The 17,660-nt window shown below is 41.9% G+C and overlaps 1 protein-coding gene across 2 annotated transcripts; it reads right to left on the bottom strand.

Moving 5' to 3' along the window:
* Window positions 1-501: 501 nt before the first annotated feature.
* On the bottom strand, window positions 502-4,438 carry sp8b (sp8 transcription factor b). 2 transcript variants are annotated; one of them, XM_019872903.1, is made up of 2 exons: window positions 4,041-4,438; window positions 502-3,750 (listed from the first exon to the last, which is right to left on the bottom strand). In XM_019872903.1, exons 1-2 carry the CDS (start codon window positions 4,059-4,061, stop codon window positions 2,419-2,421), a joined length of 1,353 nt encoding a protein of 450 aa, XP_019728462.1. In that variant the 5' UTR covers window positions 4,062-4,438; the 3' UTR covers window positions 502-2,418. The 2 variants fall into 2 exon arrangements, with proteins under 2 accessions (XP_019728462.1, XP_019728463.1); XM_019872904.1 differs by having other exon boundaries at window positions 3,841-4,080.
* Between the last annotated feature and the right edge of the window lie 13,222 nt (window positions 4,439-17,660).

The raw sequence follows: 17,660 nt of genomic DNA, 5'->3' as shown, positions 1-17,660 counted from the left end.
AAAAGAAGGCTGGATCTCCCCCTCCTGCAGCCGCCACACGCCATATAAAATCTGATTCATTATTATTATTAGGTTCAGAGTGGTGTCGTCACTTATGTTCAAACTAATTAGATTATGGATTTGGAATTAACACAAAGTTTTGATCTCTAACTTATTTTAAATCTGGTTCAATATCAGTAGCCTATACTTAGATGGCACAAGAATCAGAAGGCAACATTCACAACAAAAATCGAAATCTTGTAAATTACGTCAAACTTGGAATAAAATTATTGAACACTCATTCACAGAGTTGCTCTGACATATTTTTCAAATTCAGAATAAATAGCGATATACAGTACATTTTATTTCTTCATTCGAATTTTTTAAAATAAATTATTGAAAGTGAATTAATGAACAAAATAGAAGGCCCTGTTCATGAATAATATGAACCAGCTTGTGAGGGCGGGAAAGTAAAAACGATTTAAAGTAGCATATAAAATGATTTCCATTCATAGAAAAATATCAGTTTCATTGCCAAATTTAATCGACCCAACAAAGTGATTCTGAGTCCATAGAGACTTTATTGAGTGGCTCACATAAAAAGCCATTCTCAGAAGGAGGAAAAAAGGGATATCATTGTAAAATTAAAATCACTTTACATGGAACATGCTTACTTAAATTAAAAGAAAAACAACAACAAGAAGAGTGGGTAAACAGTAACTCATTTCCAAACCTTACAAATAAATTCAAAAGTGCGCCTAATGATATCACCCCTAAATACAAGAAAAGTCGTGGTTAAATAGAACTCCCCACAATACATTTCATATCATGACCAAAAAAAAAAAATCTCCGTATATTTTCAAATATTTACTAGAGTCCATATACAACTAGAAATATCTATACAAAATCGTCTCCTGGACAAATACATTACTCACCTTTGACATGGGCGTATATTCTAACCTACATGGTTCAATATTTACAGCACATTTTGCAGTCGTATAAGCCAAGGGAGCTCGTCAACTCCAAACTTCCCTTGACGCACATGTGGGCTGGACACAAAGTGTGTGCGTGTGTGTGTGTTGTGTGTGTGTGACTGTCAGATTGAAGAAAACCACCCCACAATTCTACCTCAGTGATTCCACAACCGAGCTATTTGTTAATCTCTCCTTCTCAGTAGTATAAAGTGCCAGAGTTTGCCCTTGAACAAAATGTATGACAGCACGACTTTTTTTTTTTGCAGCCCGTCCAAAAATACACGATAAAGTGTGAACCAAACGTATTTTCCTTCACTTTTACTCGGGGATATTTCTATTAGAACAGCAGTATTTCAATGGAAAAAAAGTAGTGTATTGTCTATCCCCCCCCAAAAAAAAATGATACGTAGGATGAAGCATTGCACTGTATGTTCACGGTCAGGTCTTGACTCAATAATGTATAGGCCTATATTTTCCCCAACAAACGAGATGGAGCCCTGTACACTAAATTATATTAATTATCACGTACTTAATTATTAGTGTGTAGGCCTAATTTCTCAATACGATACACATATAATGGATCATTGTGCATATATCCACTGTTGAGACATTGGCCCCGGAAAATGTAGGGGCCTATTTTGCATTAATGCAATGATAAGCGATCGTTGTGAATACATTAATTAATTTCCCAAAATGCAGGTCTAATTTCTCAATAAAGGACATTGGTCCTTCAGCGTATACTGTGCACTAAATTATATCGTTAAACATTTGTGTCTCTAAAGAAAAAAAAAATTACTAAATGAATGACATCGTTCATTAATTTTTACATACAGTTCATGTTCGCATACAAGAAAATGTTATTTTATGACCATTATGCATATATGCTATATATACATTTGAATGCCCTTTCATAAAAATGTATAGGAGAATTTTGATGGGGTTTTGTGCATACACTAAATGTCATCCACTGTCTTGCCGTTCTAAAAAAATGTATCGTCCGTTTTTCCTAAAAAATATCGTGCATTTGCGTGCCCTTGTGGAGAAATGAATGGGCTAATTTTCTTAATCAATGACATATTTTGTGCATACATCGAAGTGTATTCCCTGGAATGACATTGGGAAATGTATAGGCCTATTTTATTATTGACAGTTACAATGTTACATGTGGTGTATCAAAGCATATAATTCAAGAAATGTGTTGGCCTTTTAATGAAACGTCCACGAAAGTACTGTTTAATCTCCATGTCACCCAAAAAAAAAAAAAATTCTAAAGACGTGACGATGGAACTTTGTGCACACACCCGTGTGGTCTTATTGACAAACGTATAGGTCTATTTTCCCATTCTGAACGACAATCGTGATGAGCATTACGCACATAGTAATGTCCACTATACTGTCATGTCCCTCCAGAACATTCCCGACACTTCCTCGTGGTTCACACACTTTTAACGCCAACGAAACGGAGTTAGAGGCCGTTCATGCCCACCACGCCCTGCCTCGCCTCGGCCGGGTGCAACAGGTCCGGGGAGTGGCACGGGGGGCTCCCCGGTGCGCTGTGCTCGCTTTCGGTATCGCTCCCCCTCTTGCCCCCGGAGCCCGAACCGGCAGACCCACCGGCGCTGTGAGTCTTGACGTGCTTACTCAGGTGGTCGCTTCGCATAAACCTCTTGTTGCACACAGGGCAGGCGAACCTTTTCTCGCCGGTGTGCGTGCGTAAGTGTCGCTGGAGCTCGTCGGAGCGCGTGAACCGCTTGCCGCAAAAGAGCCAGTTGCACACGAACGGCCGCTCGCCGGTGTGCCAGCGCAAGTGTGCCTTGAGGTGGGACGTTTTCCCGTAAACCTTCCCGCAGCCGGGGATGTGACAACTGTGGAGGCCCTTCCTCCGGAGGCTGGCGCCAGCCGGTCCCAGTCTCTCTGCCTCCTGACAATTGGGACAGTCGCAGGTGGCTCTGCCCGAGTAGCGCCGCGCAGATGACCTCGGGGACGCCGATAAGGAGGCGGGCGGAGCGCCGGAGAGCATGGTACCCCCGGCACCGGTTAACGGAGATGGGGTCGTGTCCGGGTAAGAGGAGAGTACCGGTTTGAAGCCGTCCATCAGGTGCTGGCCGGTGGTCAACAGGTGCGGAGAGGGGTTTGTACTGAAGGCAGAGTGACTTAAAGTGGAATATTCAGAATTATATCCGCCCAGGGGAGAGTGCAAGGACGTCTGCAGTCCACCGGAATGTAGCGACGTCTGTAGTGCTGCTCCGTTAGGGTTCTGAACGTCAATCCAGCCGGCCCCTACGTCCCACCAAGCGGATGGCCCTGTGGTCCCCACCTCTCCCGCGGGGATGCCGGGATGAGACGACTTGAACCACGACTCGTACGGGTGCGCCACGCTCATCCTCGGGTAGATGCCCTGCAGGCTGTCCACGGACGTGTGCACCTTGGAGATGAACACCGGCTGGTGGCTCGACTCCTGGGAGCCGTTCGACACGGAGGCTTGGAAAACGGAGTAGTCGTTTCCAAAGTGGGAGCCGGGTGAGGCGCCAGATGTGAGGGAGAAGGCGCTGGAGCCTGCAGAGCCGTTGGAGCTGAACGAGTCCGAGATGCCCGAGCCGTTGCGGGACACCCCGAAGCCGGACAGGCCGGAGCCAAGGCTGCAGCTACTGGCGGCGGCTCTCTTCCACGGGTGGAAGCCTTTCCCGAAAGACGAGGAATTATCCGAAATGGTGGAAGGCGAAGGGCTCGGACTCCCTATTTTGTTACATGTCGCAGCTAACATGGCTAAAGGAGTCGATCCCAACCTCGGCTCCTCCTGGAGGGACACAGAAGCAGCAAGTTAGCCCGCAGCGCACACTTAATTCAACACACAACAAAAAGACGCTCTGAATTTCGACCTGCATACCTGGACAAACTTTTACAGACAAGAGAAGCGCACCAGACACAACTTTGATCCCATCTACCGAAAATAGAAGCTCAGCACTGTCCTTGCTTTAACTTTGCCCCCAGATTTTAAAGTATAATCCCCCTCTAGCCGAGCAGGCGAGGAGCAGCCAATGACAAGAACTAATTGAAGCAGCAAGAAAGTCCTTTTCGGAGACTCACCCCTAGAAGTGAAGTTGCCATCACACACACACACAAAAAAAACACAGCCCTCCTCTGAGGATCTTTTTATATTTATGAATCCGAGCGGTGTTTTTTCTTTCTTTTTCTTTTCTTTGCCCCTTTTTTTTAGAGGTGTGCAATACAATGACGCGTTCCGCCCATTCTTCCACGGTCCCGCGGCTCCTCTGCGGCTTTGAAGTGGCGCTGTGACACGGGCGTCCAATCAGCGGCTCCAGCGTGCCGCGCGGCCGCCGCACGGCCCCCGTGAGGTCATCAATAGACAGGGCTCTCCACCCCCCAGGCCGCCCCCTCCATAATAAAAGACAGCGGAAGGAAGGTAAAGTTAAATGAGAGTGAATAAGGAGGGAGGAATTAGGGGGCCACTTATTGAGATTTTTTTTTTTTTTTTTTACAGAACATCTCTTTCCATAAATTAGAAGAAAACTGCTCCACAAGGGAGGATGAGCAGGGTATCAATAAAAGTTTTCGTCCAAAAAAACGCACTTCTTTTTTGCCAATATGCAAAGTGTAACTGCACGTTTTTGCCTCATCTACTGAATCATCTTCCTGAAGTAAATTTAAAAAAAAAACAGGTGGCAGGTTTTACACTTCAATTTTCCATGCCTTAAACTTAATATAAACAAACTCAAGCATGCAGCATATAAAGGCAGCTTTGTTTTCCACCTGCGTGATCCTATATATTAAAATAACTCCCATAATTGACGCCCATTATGGCGGCGCTTTTGATGAGTAAATGGCACACATTTTGCAAAATTAAATAAAAAACATAACTCTACTCGCAAAATATGTGCAAGGCTGGCGTCTGGATTATTTATGGCAATAAATGATTGCTCTCTATGGCTCAAAATGGATATCGAATATATATGTTGTTTCTGTTGAATGGGGGTCATCCCTTTGCTCACTGACTTCTTTTTTTTTCCTTTGGTTGAAAGTGTAGTTACGTAAGAAGAAGTTTGTGGCAAAAGCGAGCGTGCGGCGTTCAGATCGGTTCTATTTTGCATGCAGCGCGCACTGGAAGCGTACATTTCATTTGAATTTCAAATTTAATAACGCGGGAGGTTTTTAATCATCCGCACTTTTATTTGTTTGATATTAACATGCTTATTGACCGGCTCTGTTGACCAGCTTGGTCATTACAGGACAGGGAAAAGTTAATTAAAACGACCAGGGATTATTCATCACATCATCTGCCTTGGCCATGTCGCTTCCTTTATTACACAGCGTGATAGATGGACTGCCTGATTAATTCTTGTGTTTCTACCACTGGACGCAAGCTTTTTTTTTCTCCCCACCAGGATTAATTCACGTTACTTTGCTCGCAGCTGTATAAAAAATGGCAACGTTATTTTTTAAATTATGTCGTACAGGTGCAAATGTTGATTAAAAGCAGATTTAAATGAGGTTGCATCACGTTTTACACGTGTTGCTAATACCTGGTATTCGTTATTCTAATTTAGTGCTTGGCATGATTTACATTATGATTATGTTTTTCTTTTAACTAACTTTCTTGAAAACAAAATAAATGACTACATTTTAAAACAAAAATCGGCAACGAAGCATTTTATTTGCAGGTCGGCAGGATTTAAAATCTTAAAAATATACAAATAATGCATTAGGAAATAATATTGTAATATTTTATTCGATGTTTCCTGTGTTAAAAAAGGCACCCGACGGCGATTGAGACGCAGCAAAGCAAACGAAGAACGATTCTAAGTGGGAATGCAACGGTGAAAATAATGACAAATATAAATAAATACAAGATACATACCGTTCTCCTCAGCTCCGTTGCGTTTAAGCACGGCACAACCCGATGCAGGCTGTATGGGGCAGTGTGACTGCGCACCGTGCACATAAATGATACACTTGTAATTCCCTTAGCTCGAAGTTGGGAGACAGTCCTCCAACCCCCTCTATTAGAATATGCAAAATTGATTCCCCGTGGAAAAAAAAAGAGGTAGTACGTAATAAGAAATAAATATGTGTATAATTATGTATAATTGGGGGTGATTCCGTTTGTTTAAAAAAAATCCATTATACATATGTGCAAGAGTGAGTTGAGCACAAGAGGCTGTGGTGCATGGGGGTGTGTCGAGAGGGAGTGTGGGGGTGCATGCTGGGCCCTTGGTGACAAATTAGCAAGTGATCATTGCAGCAAGGCTCAGGTCAAAGATCAGCGTGACATTCTGTGCTCAGCTCCGGAGGGCAAGTCATGCGTTGAAATAAAATATAAGATTGTCGAATCCGTATCTTCAGTGGCCTGTCGTGTTTGTGTTCAGATGGTGCACAGGTTGCTGCAGTGGCTGCAACTGTAAGCCGCCCTGAACAGATGTCCCCATTGAAGGCTTTCTTTGGGGCTATATTACCGTCATGACATCAAACTCCAAACCTGTCCCCTTGGCCGCCATAATGAGCGACTTATTCTGGGCCGCTGAGCACGAACAAAGTAGACGCAATATTGCGTGCGGCACAATCGCTCTACGCACAGAACAACTGGGGCCGTGGTTGCAGACACTATACTTTGATGAGAAGCTTTGCCTTCAAAGTGGCTTGTGGACGAAAGGAAAAACAAACCTGGGGTCATCACATGTGGCGCCAGACTATCAAATGCTAAATAATCTACTTTTCTGCTTGTTACCGGCTTATTTTTTTAAATAGAAGCATCATGGTGATTCAGTTTTTTTGAGAATTAAGCGTATCATAGGGTGGACTTGCATGGCGACGAGTAAAATGTTGGTGCAAATCTGGACACCAATGCTAGCAAGCAATGCAGCTCCTCAGTTTATGAAGATCCCAACTGTTTTAGAGGTTGTGAAATGACCCAGCCATGCGTAATGTTTTTCATTTGATAACTATATATTTCATGGCCTATGTTAAACTGTTTTGCATCTAACTAATGACAATAATTATGACTTTTGTGCTGTGTTTGTGTCAGTAAGTGATGGACTGGCGTGCATTCCACCTTGCGTACAAGTTATGGTTAAGTTGTTGCCAAAGGAATACAACTCGGTCAGAAACAAATTGATTTTCTATTTTCAGAATGTAACCGACTCCCACATCCATGGAGTACAAAGTTGTGTTGAATCTTCTCCGTCTGTTCTATAGTCTTGTCTCATTCTCCATAAACCAGAACAGATCCAGCCAAGTAATGACGTCACCGCAAATACATTTTTTCCACTTTTGCCAGTGGAAGTCAGAAAGACTGCATAGAGAAACAGTGGCCATCCCCCCAAAACAATGATTCCTAGCTTGGGTGCTGTGGCACCCTGCTGCTTTTAGAGATCATCAGGGCGGCTGCGGGGAAAAGATCCAATTTCACTTGATTAGTCCAAAAATAATCATTAATAATAACAAATATGGGTTTAATTGTCTATCTCTGCTAGCGATGGTTAGTGACCGACCACCATTTGATGGCAAAAGGTACAATAAACCTGTTGCCATTCATACCACAGAATAAGTCATGGCTTCCTGCAAGTATATCAGTTTAATTACACAGGCCGAATTTTCACACTGACAACCTTAATCTGAGTAAATTGAGATGAGATTTATCATTTCAGTAATCCTAAATTTGTGAGAGTTTTGTTTGGTGGTGTGCTGTGAGATGTTTTTGTAAAATGGGTGAATGGCTCAATAAAGGTCGCATGAAAGGCTGCTCTTAGATGCCCCAATTAGTCTTCAGCCTGCAGCCACTGGAGGAAAATGCATTTCATTTCCTGCCTCTTCAAGATATCTACCTTTAAGTGTAAAAAAGCAACAAAAAAGATATTAAGTGTAATTAGCTCAGTTTATTGAAATTATTTATCACACACAGTTAACCGCGAAGCCAAATACAGCAGCACCAAAGTCTATCAACCGACTTCTATAATTTAAATGTGGTAACCCATCCCTGCATTGAATTAAAGATTTTTTGGATGATGTGATGATTGTGAGGATTTGCATTTTAGTAGGCATTCCACAATGTTATGTGGCCACTCAATTTATTTGTTCAGCCTGGCCTACCTTGGTAGTTGTTGCTTTTGTCCACTTGACATAATAATATTTTTGTAATACAGTATTCTCAAACACTAAAACATGTTACAGATAAAGTCCTATCTTTCTACAGGGCGTTTTGTGTTATTGCGTTAGGCCTGTTGTTTATGTTAAATTCTGTTGTTTTATTGCCATTACTTCATTTCTGTTGCTCCAGGGGAGAGCTCATTGGCGTCTGAGTTTGTGTGGGCAATTAATCAATTTAAAAGTTATCCATTTAAACCACTCGACTTGAACCAGTTAGCTCATAGCAGCAACGTCTCATATCTCTGGGCAGCCAACAGTTGAAAAATCCTCAGCTAAACAAGTTGAAAGGGGCATTGTCACCACTGATCCTTTGCAGGCAGACACAATTTGGCTCAAAAATCTGATATAAACCAATTTGTGTAAATTGGGACGTCACAGGGAAGTGTGCAAAAGTGAGACCGAATTGAGTCAGTAAACATAATAATTTGCACATACAAATGTAGTCTGTCATGGCAAAGCGCACACTGCCGATATCACAAAACTACCCCCTCTTCACAATGTGATGGGACAAATTTCCAATATATTTTCTCGTGGCTTTCCCAAATGTTTTAAATCAATAAATAATCGGAAGTTCACCTGAGAAAATTTTTGCAGGGTGTGCAAGAACAGATTAAACAATTTATAATGCAATATCAATGTTTGGAACCCCTGGCAAACATAAACGACTGAATGAACACATCGATAAAATATGTTCTGTTGTTTGTTGTTGTGCTTCGCCACCAGGAGGTTTGGTGTGAAGAGCAGATGTCCGTGTGCACACGGAGCTGCCAAGGAGGTCCAGAAAAAAGGCATGCTCAGACACAAGGGCCCCAAATGGTGTGACAAAGGATGTGCAGGAAGGGCCTCTCCGCCTGGGTGAGCCCCAGAGAGGGTCTCCTCCTCTGCCAGCCTGTGCGAGCCAAAGCCTTGTGCTCCTCACCGCGTCCATGAGGTGAGAACAACAACATGCAAACAAACACACATGCATGAGCAAACGCTATGTGTGAATGCAAATGAAGGTGAAATTTCATCTTGCACAGACTGGTCTGTCATTGTAAAAAAAAAAAAAAAAAAAGTTTGTACATTTTAATAACATCTATCAATCAAGTTGTAATGGTCCAGTCACTGTAATTGTCTCTGTTTTTATACTCTGAATCACAAGCAGCACACAATGATAGGCACATTTATAAATCTCTTTCTAAAAATGATTCAAAATATTAAAATCGATGTATTTGCATAACAAATTGTTTCAAAAGTGATCAGCGACTGAAAGAGTTCCATATTTCTTTTTTTTTCTTTTTTTTTAAGTAGACAGGCAGTTTACAAGTATATCGCTTCCATTAGTTACCGGATCTAAATTGTTCTCCATCCATTCTCCCCCCCCAAACGAGGTGACCGTGTCATGAGGCCTTGACCGTATTCCAAGCACAGGTGTGCCGCCTGGCCCAAAGTGAAAGAGTGTGCAGTCTACCATAAACAATGATATAAATGTCTGACAAATAAAATGGCTAGTTAACAGTCTTTTGACTGCTCTGACCCCTCGGCCTTTTGTCCAGTATCGATCAGCCAGCTGTTCCCGGCTTTGTGCGGCAAGACGGGAGCCGCTGGTTTCTCCTGCACGGATGAATGAATTTTCTCCTCATCTGAAGTATGACCTGCCCCGACAAACAAAGATTGAATTAGATAGCAGACCCTCTGCGCTGCTTCTACACCATTTCATACATTGAATATGGTCTCATAAACCGACACAGTAAAAACTGTTTAATGCTTCAATACCAAGCAGCGTTTTAGGTTCATGGTAATTTGCTTTCTTATTTATCAGGAGTTATATTTTTGGTTGGTATGCAAACCTGTACCTGGTCGAATGGACAGGCGTAATCCGTCTCTCATAATTGTATGTTAATAGTGAACATGTTTAGAATTGAGGCGTGACGGGATCTTGTCACACAACTGTGTCGAGATTGGCCGCTAATGATCCGTCCCCGGTTGCTGTCATTCAAAGGCGGCAGCCAAGATGTTGTCCAATAGCCCGTGTAAGGCCTCGGCGCTGCCTGAGTGTTACAAATGATTCTTCCTCTATTAACAAAATTAAATGTGTGGATTAATTTATGTGTGCCTGTTGGATGTTATGAGCTGCGTTCCCTGTGATAGATTGCAGTGTTTGTTTATCATAAACCGCGATAACTGTGCCGCCTGGCGTGACTGCTGCATCCCTTCTTATTGACTTTGACTGAGGCCAACGTCGCACTTTGTCAACAGCCGTCTGAACGAGACAGGCTGCCGAGGCGGCCGTACAAAGTGAGGTATTTAGGATTAGCATCGGCTCTTCAAGTTTCACTAATTGTCCCGCTGCAGGCATTCTTTCACGCTGTGCGGGTTAAGGATGGAAGCGCGGGTGCACGCCTGTCACCTCTCGAGTGCGGCGGGATGGGTCGGGGGGTCGGCTGGGGGGGGGGGGGGGGGGGGGGGGGGGGGTCGCCCACGAGAGGCGCAAGACAGAGAAATGTTTGCTTTTCTGTCATGTCATCCGAGCAGGCACAAGAGGAAGACAAACTGGTTGTGTTTGCTGAGACCAGCTGAAGCTTGCACACAAACACACGTCTCCTTGGAATCCTTTCAACTGTGGCCGTGATAACCAAACAAACAGAAAAGGGGGAATTACCAAGTGTCATCCATAAACAAATATGGCAACTTGATGGCGTTACGTGTGGATGTTATCTGCTGTTCAAGCTGCGAAAACGTACTTAAACATTTATACTGAATTTTGACTGACACCGTCTGAGAGGTTCATTATTGTGGTAGTGTTGCAGGAGTGCACTGAAAACGGAGAGCTGTTTCTTCATACTGATTTCCGCTGCCTCAGAATGATGCAATGCGGCTCGACACAAACACACGTCTCCTTGGAATCTTTTGAGCGGCGGTTGTGATAACAAAATATACACATTTGAAAAGGGGCAGGGGTGGGATCTCCAAGTGTTTTGCACGGCTCTATGGTGATAAGCAAATACTGTATGCCGAAGTGATGACAGTACATGATGTTGATAGATAAACGGCCACTTCATGATACACACGGCGACTAAAAATAATAACGCTCAGTTTTGATCGACAGGGGCAGAGAGGAATTCATTTAGCAATAATTATTACAGTGTGGTTGGAGTGTGTAGTGGTTCAATTGCACTGCATCATGACAAGAGATGTCTGGAACACAAAGTCCATGATCTTATTTCGAAGAATGATGTCAAATACAATACAATCACAACAATGGACATATTTTTAAAGTACACCCTTTGAACAAACTTGATTATGATTACCTTTGCGAAGGTTTTGATTCAGAACTCGTATTGGTTATCATTCGAATGTGATTTTTCACCGACGGTAATGTGGCCACTGAGTGGATTTCAGCAAAGAACGGCAATCAGATATCTCTCTGTTAAGTAATATTTCAACATATTTTCTGATCAATAAGTACCCATGTTTGAGACTCGGTGTATCATTTTATGGGAGGTGGGCCTAGGGGGGGGTTCATCACTTTTTTGCATCTTCATTTGTGTCAGATCTTATTTAATTGTGCAGGCATTGGTAATGTTGCGGTCCTTGGTTTTCTGTGGTCCTTGACTATGTTGTTATAAACCTACACAAGAGGAACTAATGAATATGACTTGAAGCGCTATCCAGGTGAAATGTTCGATGGGTATGGATCTCCTTCTACTCAGCAGAGAAAACAATGCTTTAATTAAGAGTCAGTCCGATTTCCCTGAGGAGAGATTGTCTGCTTCCATTAACTTAGTTTATCATAAAATAAAGAGGTTGCCTTGTCCTTCGTCACCCAGACAATTGGTTTTAATCAGCCAGCAGGCCTTTCATAGATGATAATTTATGCTAAATTGACAAGGGTGGAGGATGTCGCACAAAATCATTATGACAGGGCTCATGTCGCTGCCTGTCACCGTCTACTTATAGCCCGTCTCCGCCGCTTATGGCAGACAGGTTGTCAGAAAGGTAAATAACAAACCATTTGAGGATCCGCTGTTGTTTGAGCAAAAAATGTGGATGTAAATCAAGAAAAGCAACATGATTTAATCAAAAAAAATTCTAGTTAATAAGCACTAGCAGTTTATTATGAAATGGGCAAAATAGACTTTTGAGGTCATGACGAGTGAAGCTGCAGGCTGTCCTCTAAATACTGTAAAAGTAATCAACAGGTTCCACGACGATACATGATCAACCATAAAACACAATATTAACAACCCAAAAACAATTCGGGATTTTGAGCAATACATTAAGAAAAAAGAAACTGTACCATCTTTCCAAGTGTAACAGTACAAACTGAGATTTAAAGTCATGGGGAGTTAGTGGGTGGGGGTGGGTGGGGCTGTATTGGACGGCGCACAATCCGGGATGAGCACGGTGAGGCGAAGCCGTGACACACTCCTCGCCGTGCAATTTAATCACTGTATACCCAGGCAAGTATTGACAGTTGTCCTGTGGAAGCTATTAAAGTTGCTGTCCAAGGTTAAATGAAATTGCAGTTTATCAAGGCAGCATTGAGAAAATAAGGGAATCTGTTCATGGCTGTTGATTAATGCGGAGCGTGATCAACACAAGGGCTTCATTAAGCTATACATCACGGGGGTAATTTAACATGTCACCCGGCCTGCTGTTGCTCCCCTTCACACGTTCTTTGCACTGTCTACACTCTGAGTGTTTGTTTGTTGTGTGCTTATGAGATGAAGCGCTATGACCTCACACTTTCTTGTTGACACAATTTGACTTCACCCCCCCCCAAAATGGTGTCATGTTATTTTTATGTAGATGTATATGGTCAAATCAAAATAAGGCGAGATCCTCAAACAGTGTATGAACCTCTGCAATTATGAATTCACTTTTTCACAAAAATGAACTATTTGTAATTTTCTGAAATACAGCCAAAGTCCACAAACTACCCCCTCATATTTTTTTTTGTTTTATGCTATTTTTAAGATGACAGCAAAATTTGAAGATATTTTTAAGCGTTGGAAATATCATTGGGTTCCACAGTGGACGAGTGGTCCACCTCACAGTGCATTGGTGCAGGGTTCAATTCCGGCCCTGGCATTCCTGTGTGGAGTTTGCATGTTCTCCCTGTGCCTGCGTGGGTTTTCTCTGGGTACTCCGGTTTCCTCCCACATTCCAAAAACATGCATGGCAGGTTAATGGAACACTTAAAATTGTCCCAAAGTGTGAGTGTGAGTGTGAGTGTGAGCGTGGATGGTTGTTGGTCGGTGTGTGCCCTGTGATTGGCTGGCAACCGGTTCAGGGTGTCCCCCGCCTACTGCCCGAAGATGGCTGGGATAGGCCCAGCCCCCCCGCGACCCTTGTGAGGATAAAAAGGATGGATGAATGGGGATGGATATATATGTATGTATGTATGTATGTATATATGTATGTATGTATGTATGTATGTGAGTGTGTATGTATGTATGTGAGTGTGTGTGTGTGTGTGTGAGTGTGTATGTATGTTGCAAAAAGTTTTTCTACCTATCGCCCAAGAATAGTGGGCCGTCCACTGTACATGTGATTGGAAACATGCCGCCGTGCATTTCATCAGTGTTTCAATGCATGATCATTTGGAGTTGACAATCATACATATAGGCCTATGCTAATCAGGCATCAGGCATCAGGCACAGGACCTGCAGCTGTCATTTTTTTTTTTTTTTTTGTGCTAGGCGAATTTGTTGACTCCGAGTGGATAATTGACGGTGCTTGTGGGACAGACATGAGCCCAACATGAATCACAGGCGACATGGCTCATGATAAGGAGCTGAAAGTCGCCTGTAATTAAGCTGGGCACTAGAGACCAATTGTTTGTGGAATGATTTGGTCGGGGCTAATTGACACTAATTGTTTAATCGGATTTTCTTCCCCTCCTTACTGCTAGTCTGTTCTACCAGCACTTGACACCACAATGCACAGACAGAAGCCATCACCCGCCCACCCTTGATATGCGTTGCATGTGACTATAGACCTCTGTTCATGATAGCGCATCACGCATCCTAAACAAATGGGGCACATTTATTTTACCCTCAACTCCAGGTCTTATAACTAACCTTTGAACTAACTTTAAGAAAAAAACCAAGACGACGCATAAAGATTTAGAAATTAAAGCAGCCTTCGAGCTATCAAGTGAACAACAATAGCAAAAAAAGACAATTTCTGAACAATTTTTGTACTTTTATAAGGATTATATATTATGAAACCGTTCCACCTTGTATGAAAGTGATAGAGGAAGCAGCTGTCATATTTGGGGGCAAATACAGCTATGAATGCAGACAAGGTGAATGTCAAATAAAAACGCAAAGTTAAGCTGATAAGTAACAAACAAACAAAAATGGAGCAACCCAACTTTTTTTTTTTCATTTTTAGAATATTTAAAACCTCTGTTCATGATAGCGCATCACGCATCCTAAACAAATGGGGCACATTTATTTTACCCTCAACTCCAGGTCTTATAACTAACCTTTGAACTAACTTTAAGAAAAAAACCAAGACGACGCATAAAGATTTAGAAATTAAAGCAGCCTTCGAGCTATCAAGTGAACAACAATAGCAAAAAAAGACAATTTCTGAACAATTTTTGTACTTTTATAAGGATTATATATTATGAAACCGTTCCACCTTGTATGAAAGTGATAGAGGAAGCAGCTGTCATATTTGGGGGCAAATACAGCTATGAATGCAGACAAGGTGAATGTCAAATAAAAACGCAAAGTTAAGCTGATAAGTAACAAACAAACAAAAATGGAGCAACCCAACTTTTTTTTTTTTCGCATTTGAAGAATTTCAAATATGTCTTCCACTATCGATGTAACTCCTGTGCTTTTCTGTTCAGGCAAATCTTATGCTATGCTACAGTTATTCATCATTATCATCATTATCAGAATGCATGCATTGAAACACTGATGAAATGTATGGCAGCATGTTTCTAATCACGCTGCCAATTGGAAAAAAGAATAAGGTTAACCACCAAATAAAAACAAATAGTGTGCAACTTGGTTTTCTAGTGATTACTCTTACTGAATGATGACATCACCAGAAATATCATATCCACTCGTCCCTTTTCTTAACAGCAGCAGGCGTGTTGAGGAGCTGTTAGAACGCAGCAGATTTACGACATTTGGAGAGGGCACATAAATTAGTGCAGTAATATTTGTGGTCCACCCACACAGGAAGTGTCCCATTTAGCGTACTTTTGCAGAACAGCTGCTTTGGAGCTCTTTTGGAGCACACAGCCAATTATAATGCTGGGGAAGCTGTTTTGGAAGACGTTGAGGCTTTTTATTTGCATACTTTATTTATGAATATGGCTCAAAGCTAGTACACGAGTATGGCTTGACTCTGACTTTTCAATTCAACATTAACAGTTATATATCACAACAATTACAGCTGATTTCACTGTCCCTTCTCGTCAAGTATGTGAACAGAATCTTCTAGTAAGGTAGAAAAGCAACAAAAGCTTGATGAGCAAACGCTACACTATGCAAATGAATAATTGTATTGGCAGAACACAATATGACGGCTTTTCATCATGAGACGGCCGCAGCGCACGCGAGGCGCTGTTCTTGAAGGATTAACTGATGAAGCGGAGCAAATAATTAGAGACGAGAATTCCTTTGCCATCTGATTAAATCCAGCAAGTCAGAATAACGAGCCGGTGGTGGGCGGAGTCGCAACACATGAACATGAGCCCTAGCATCATTACATTTAATGGCAATTACGCTTTTTAATTAACACCAACTATGATTGGATATTAATGGTTATTACATGGGGGCAGGGGGAGAGGGCGCATGGGGTATTCCCCACACTTCACGTATAAGCTTACTGAATTGAAAAAGAAGAAAGGCAAACGTCCAGAGAGCGCAACAAATTTTTGTAATACAGTTCAGAATCATGACAGTATTTAATTTATGCTTGCATTATTTCCTAAATATTTATGAATTAGTAGGCCAAATTCCAAAACTAACCAAATAAATCATACTTTTGTTCTACTTTTAGTGACAGTTTCCAAAATTTTAAAAGTTCATTGTTTTAGCTTTTACTTTTTGTTGTCTTGTACAATGAACGAAAGAGCATACGAATAATACGATGCAACAATGACATTCTGATATGTTTGAAAGCACACCGCTAATAACACATTAATGTAATTATATTAGAACAATGGTGTGAAATTTAGATGTACATTAGCTATAGGGAATTCAAAATCCATTGCAAGTTGATTAGGGCACAGGTGTCTAACTCAAGGCCCGGGGGCCAGATCCAGACCGCCACATCATTTTAATGGCCCGCGAAAGCAAATCCTGTGTGTCAACTTGCATGATCCTTGCTAAAATGTGCACCGAAATGTCAAATTGTCATGTATAATAAATAAGAAATGAGATTTTGCAATAATTTTGTTGCCCTGTTTACACTCACTTGAACAATAATTGAACAAACTAGTTGACTGAGTTCAAAACTAGCAATCGAATAATTTGCTGTGTACAAATAATAATAATGCAATGCGACGATTAAAAATGTTTGTGGTTTCAACTGTCATAGAACGGGCCTCCGAGGGAAGACGTAGCTTCCTAAGTGGCCCCGAGACAAAAATGAGTTTGACACCCGTGGATTAGGGTGGGGGGGGGGGGCATTTTTGGTGCTAATTGAATGTAACACTCAAATTTAAGTCCGAAATTTACATATTCTTCAATTGTTGGAAGTGACCAATGAGATATTTTTCTGAAAGACCACTTGTAGAACTACAAAATAATATTTAAAAAATGCATTATTCATACGTATGAGAAAAATACACGTATGCTTCTCAACAATAAAAATATGCCATTACGTTGGTAATAATTTATTTGGAGATGTGGAAGAAGCTTGTAAGTTTCTAGCTTCTCTCAGCATGGCACCTCAGTCACATTCCAATTCGTATTTATCTGGTGCGTGTTGCTTTTCAATAAAGTTTTCCAATCTCTTGTGGACGGCTACCTTTACTTTGTGCTAATAATTGGATGCTATTGAAAGGATGAGTTTCATTGATTTTGTGGATGACTGGGAGCATTAGCAGCACACACCATAGATTGTCGGCAAGGTCTGCGGTGAGCTGGGATCGATGCCGCTGAACTCCCCCAGCCCCCATCCCCTTCTGTTTTTTTTTATTTTTTTATTTACTTGTGTCTCTATTGATTGAAACATGCAATAGTTCAAGGCCTATTATCACACTGAGACTAAGTTTCTCTGTCTCACCACTTGAAATAGCTCCTTATGTTCCTGGCCAATATCTCACTCCAGCAAGTGCTCCCATCTTTCCCTTTCTAACTAATGAGTTAAGAGTATTGCTACGACCCGTAAACATCAATCATTGCCAGAGAGGCAGACAGTGACGAACAACGCCGGCAGCCCAGGAACAAAATTAAAGTATACACTAAAAGAAGCAATTCTGAAATCAACAAAACGAGACCAAAATAATGAACTTCGAGTAGTGGCTGAATTGCATATTGATGCTCAAATTTTCCTCAACGGAGTGCAGCGTCTTTTAGTTTAATACAGGGT

This window comes from Hippocampus comes, unplaced genomic scaffold, assembly GCF_001891065.2.
Source record: "Hippocampus comes isolate QL1 unplaced genomic scaffold, H_comes_QL1_v1.1 scaffold242, whole genome shotgun sequence".
Classification (NCBI taxonomy): domain Eukaryota; kingdom Metazoa; phylum Chordata; class Actinopteri; order Syngnathiformes; family Syngnathidae; genus Hippocampus; species Hippocampus comes.
Note: the sequence above shows the minus strand (reverse complement) of the source record. Positions and strands in the feature narration are given on the sequence as shown.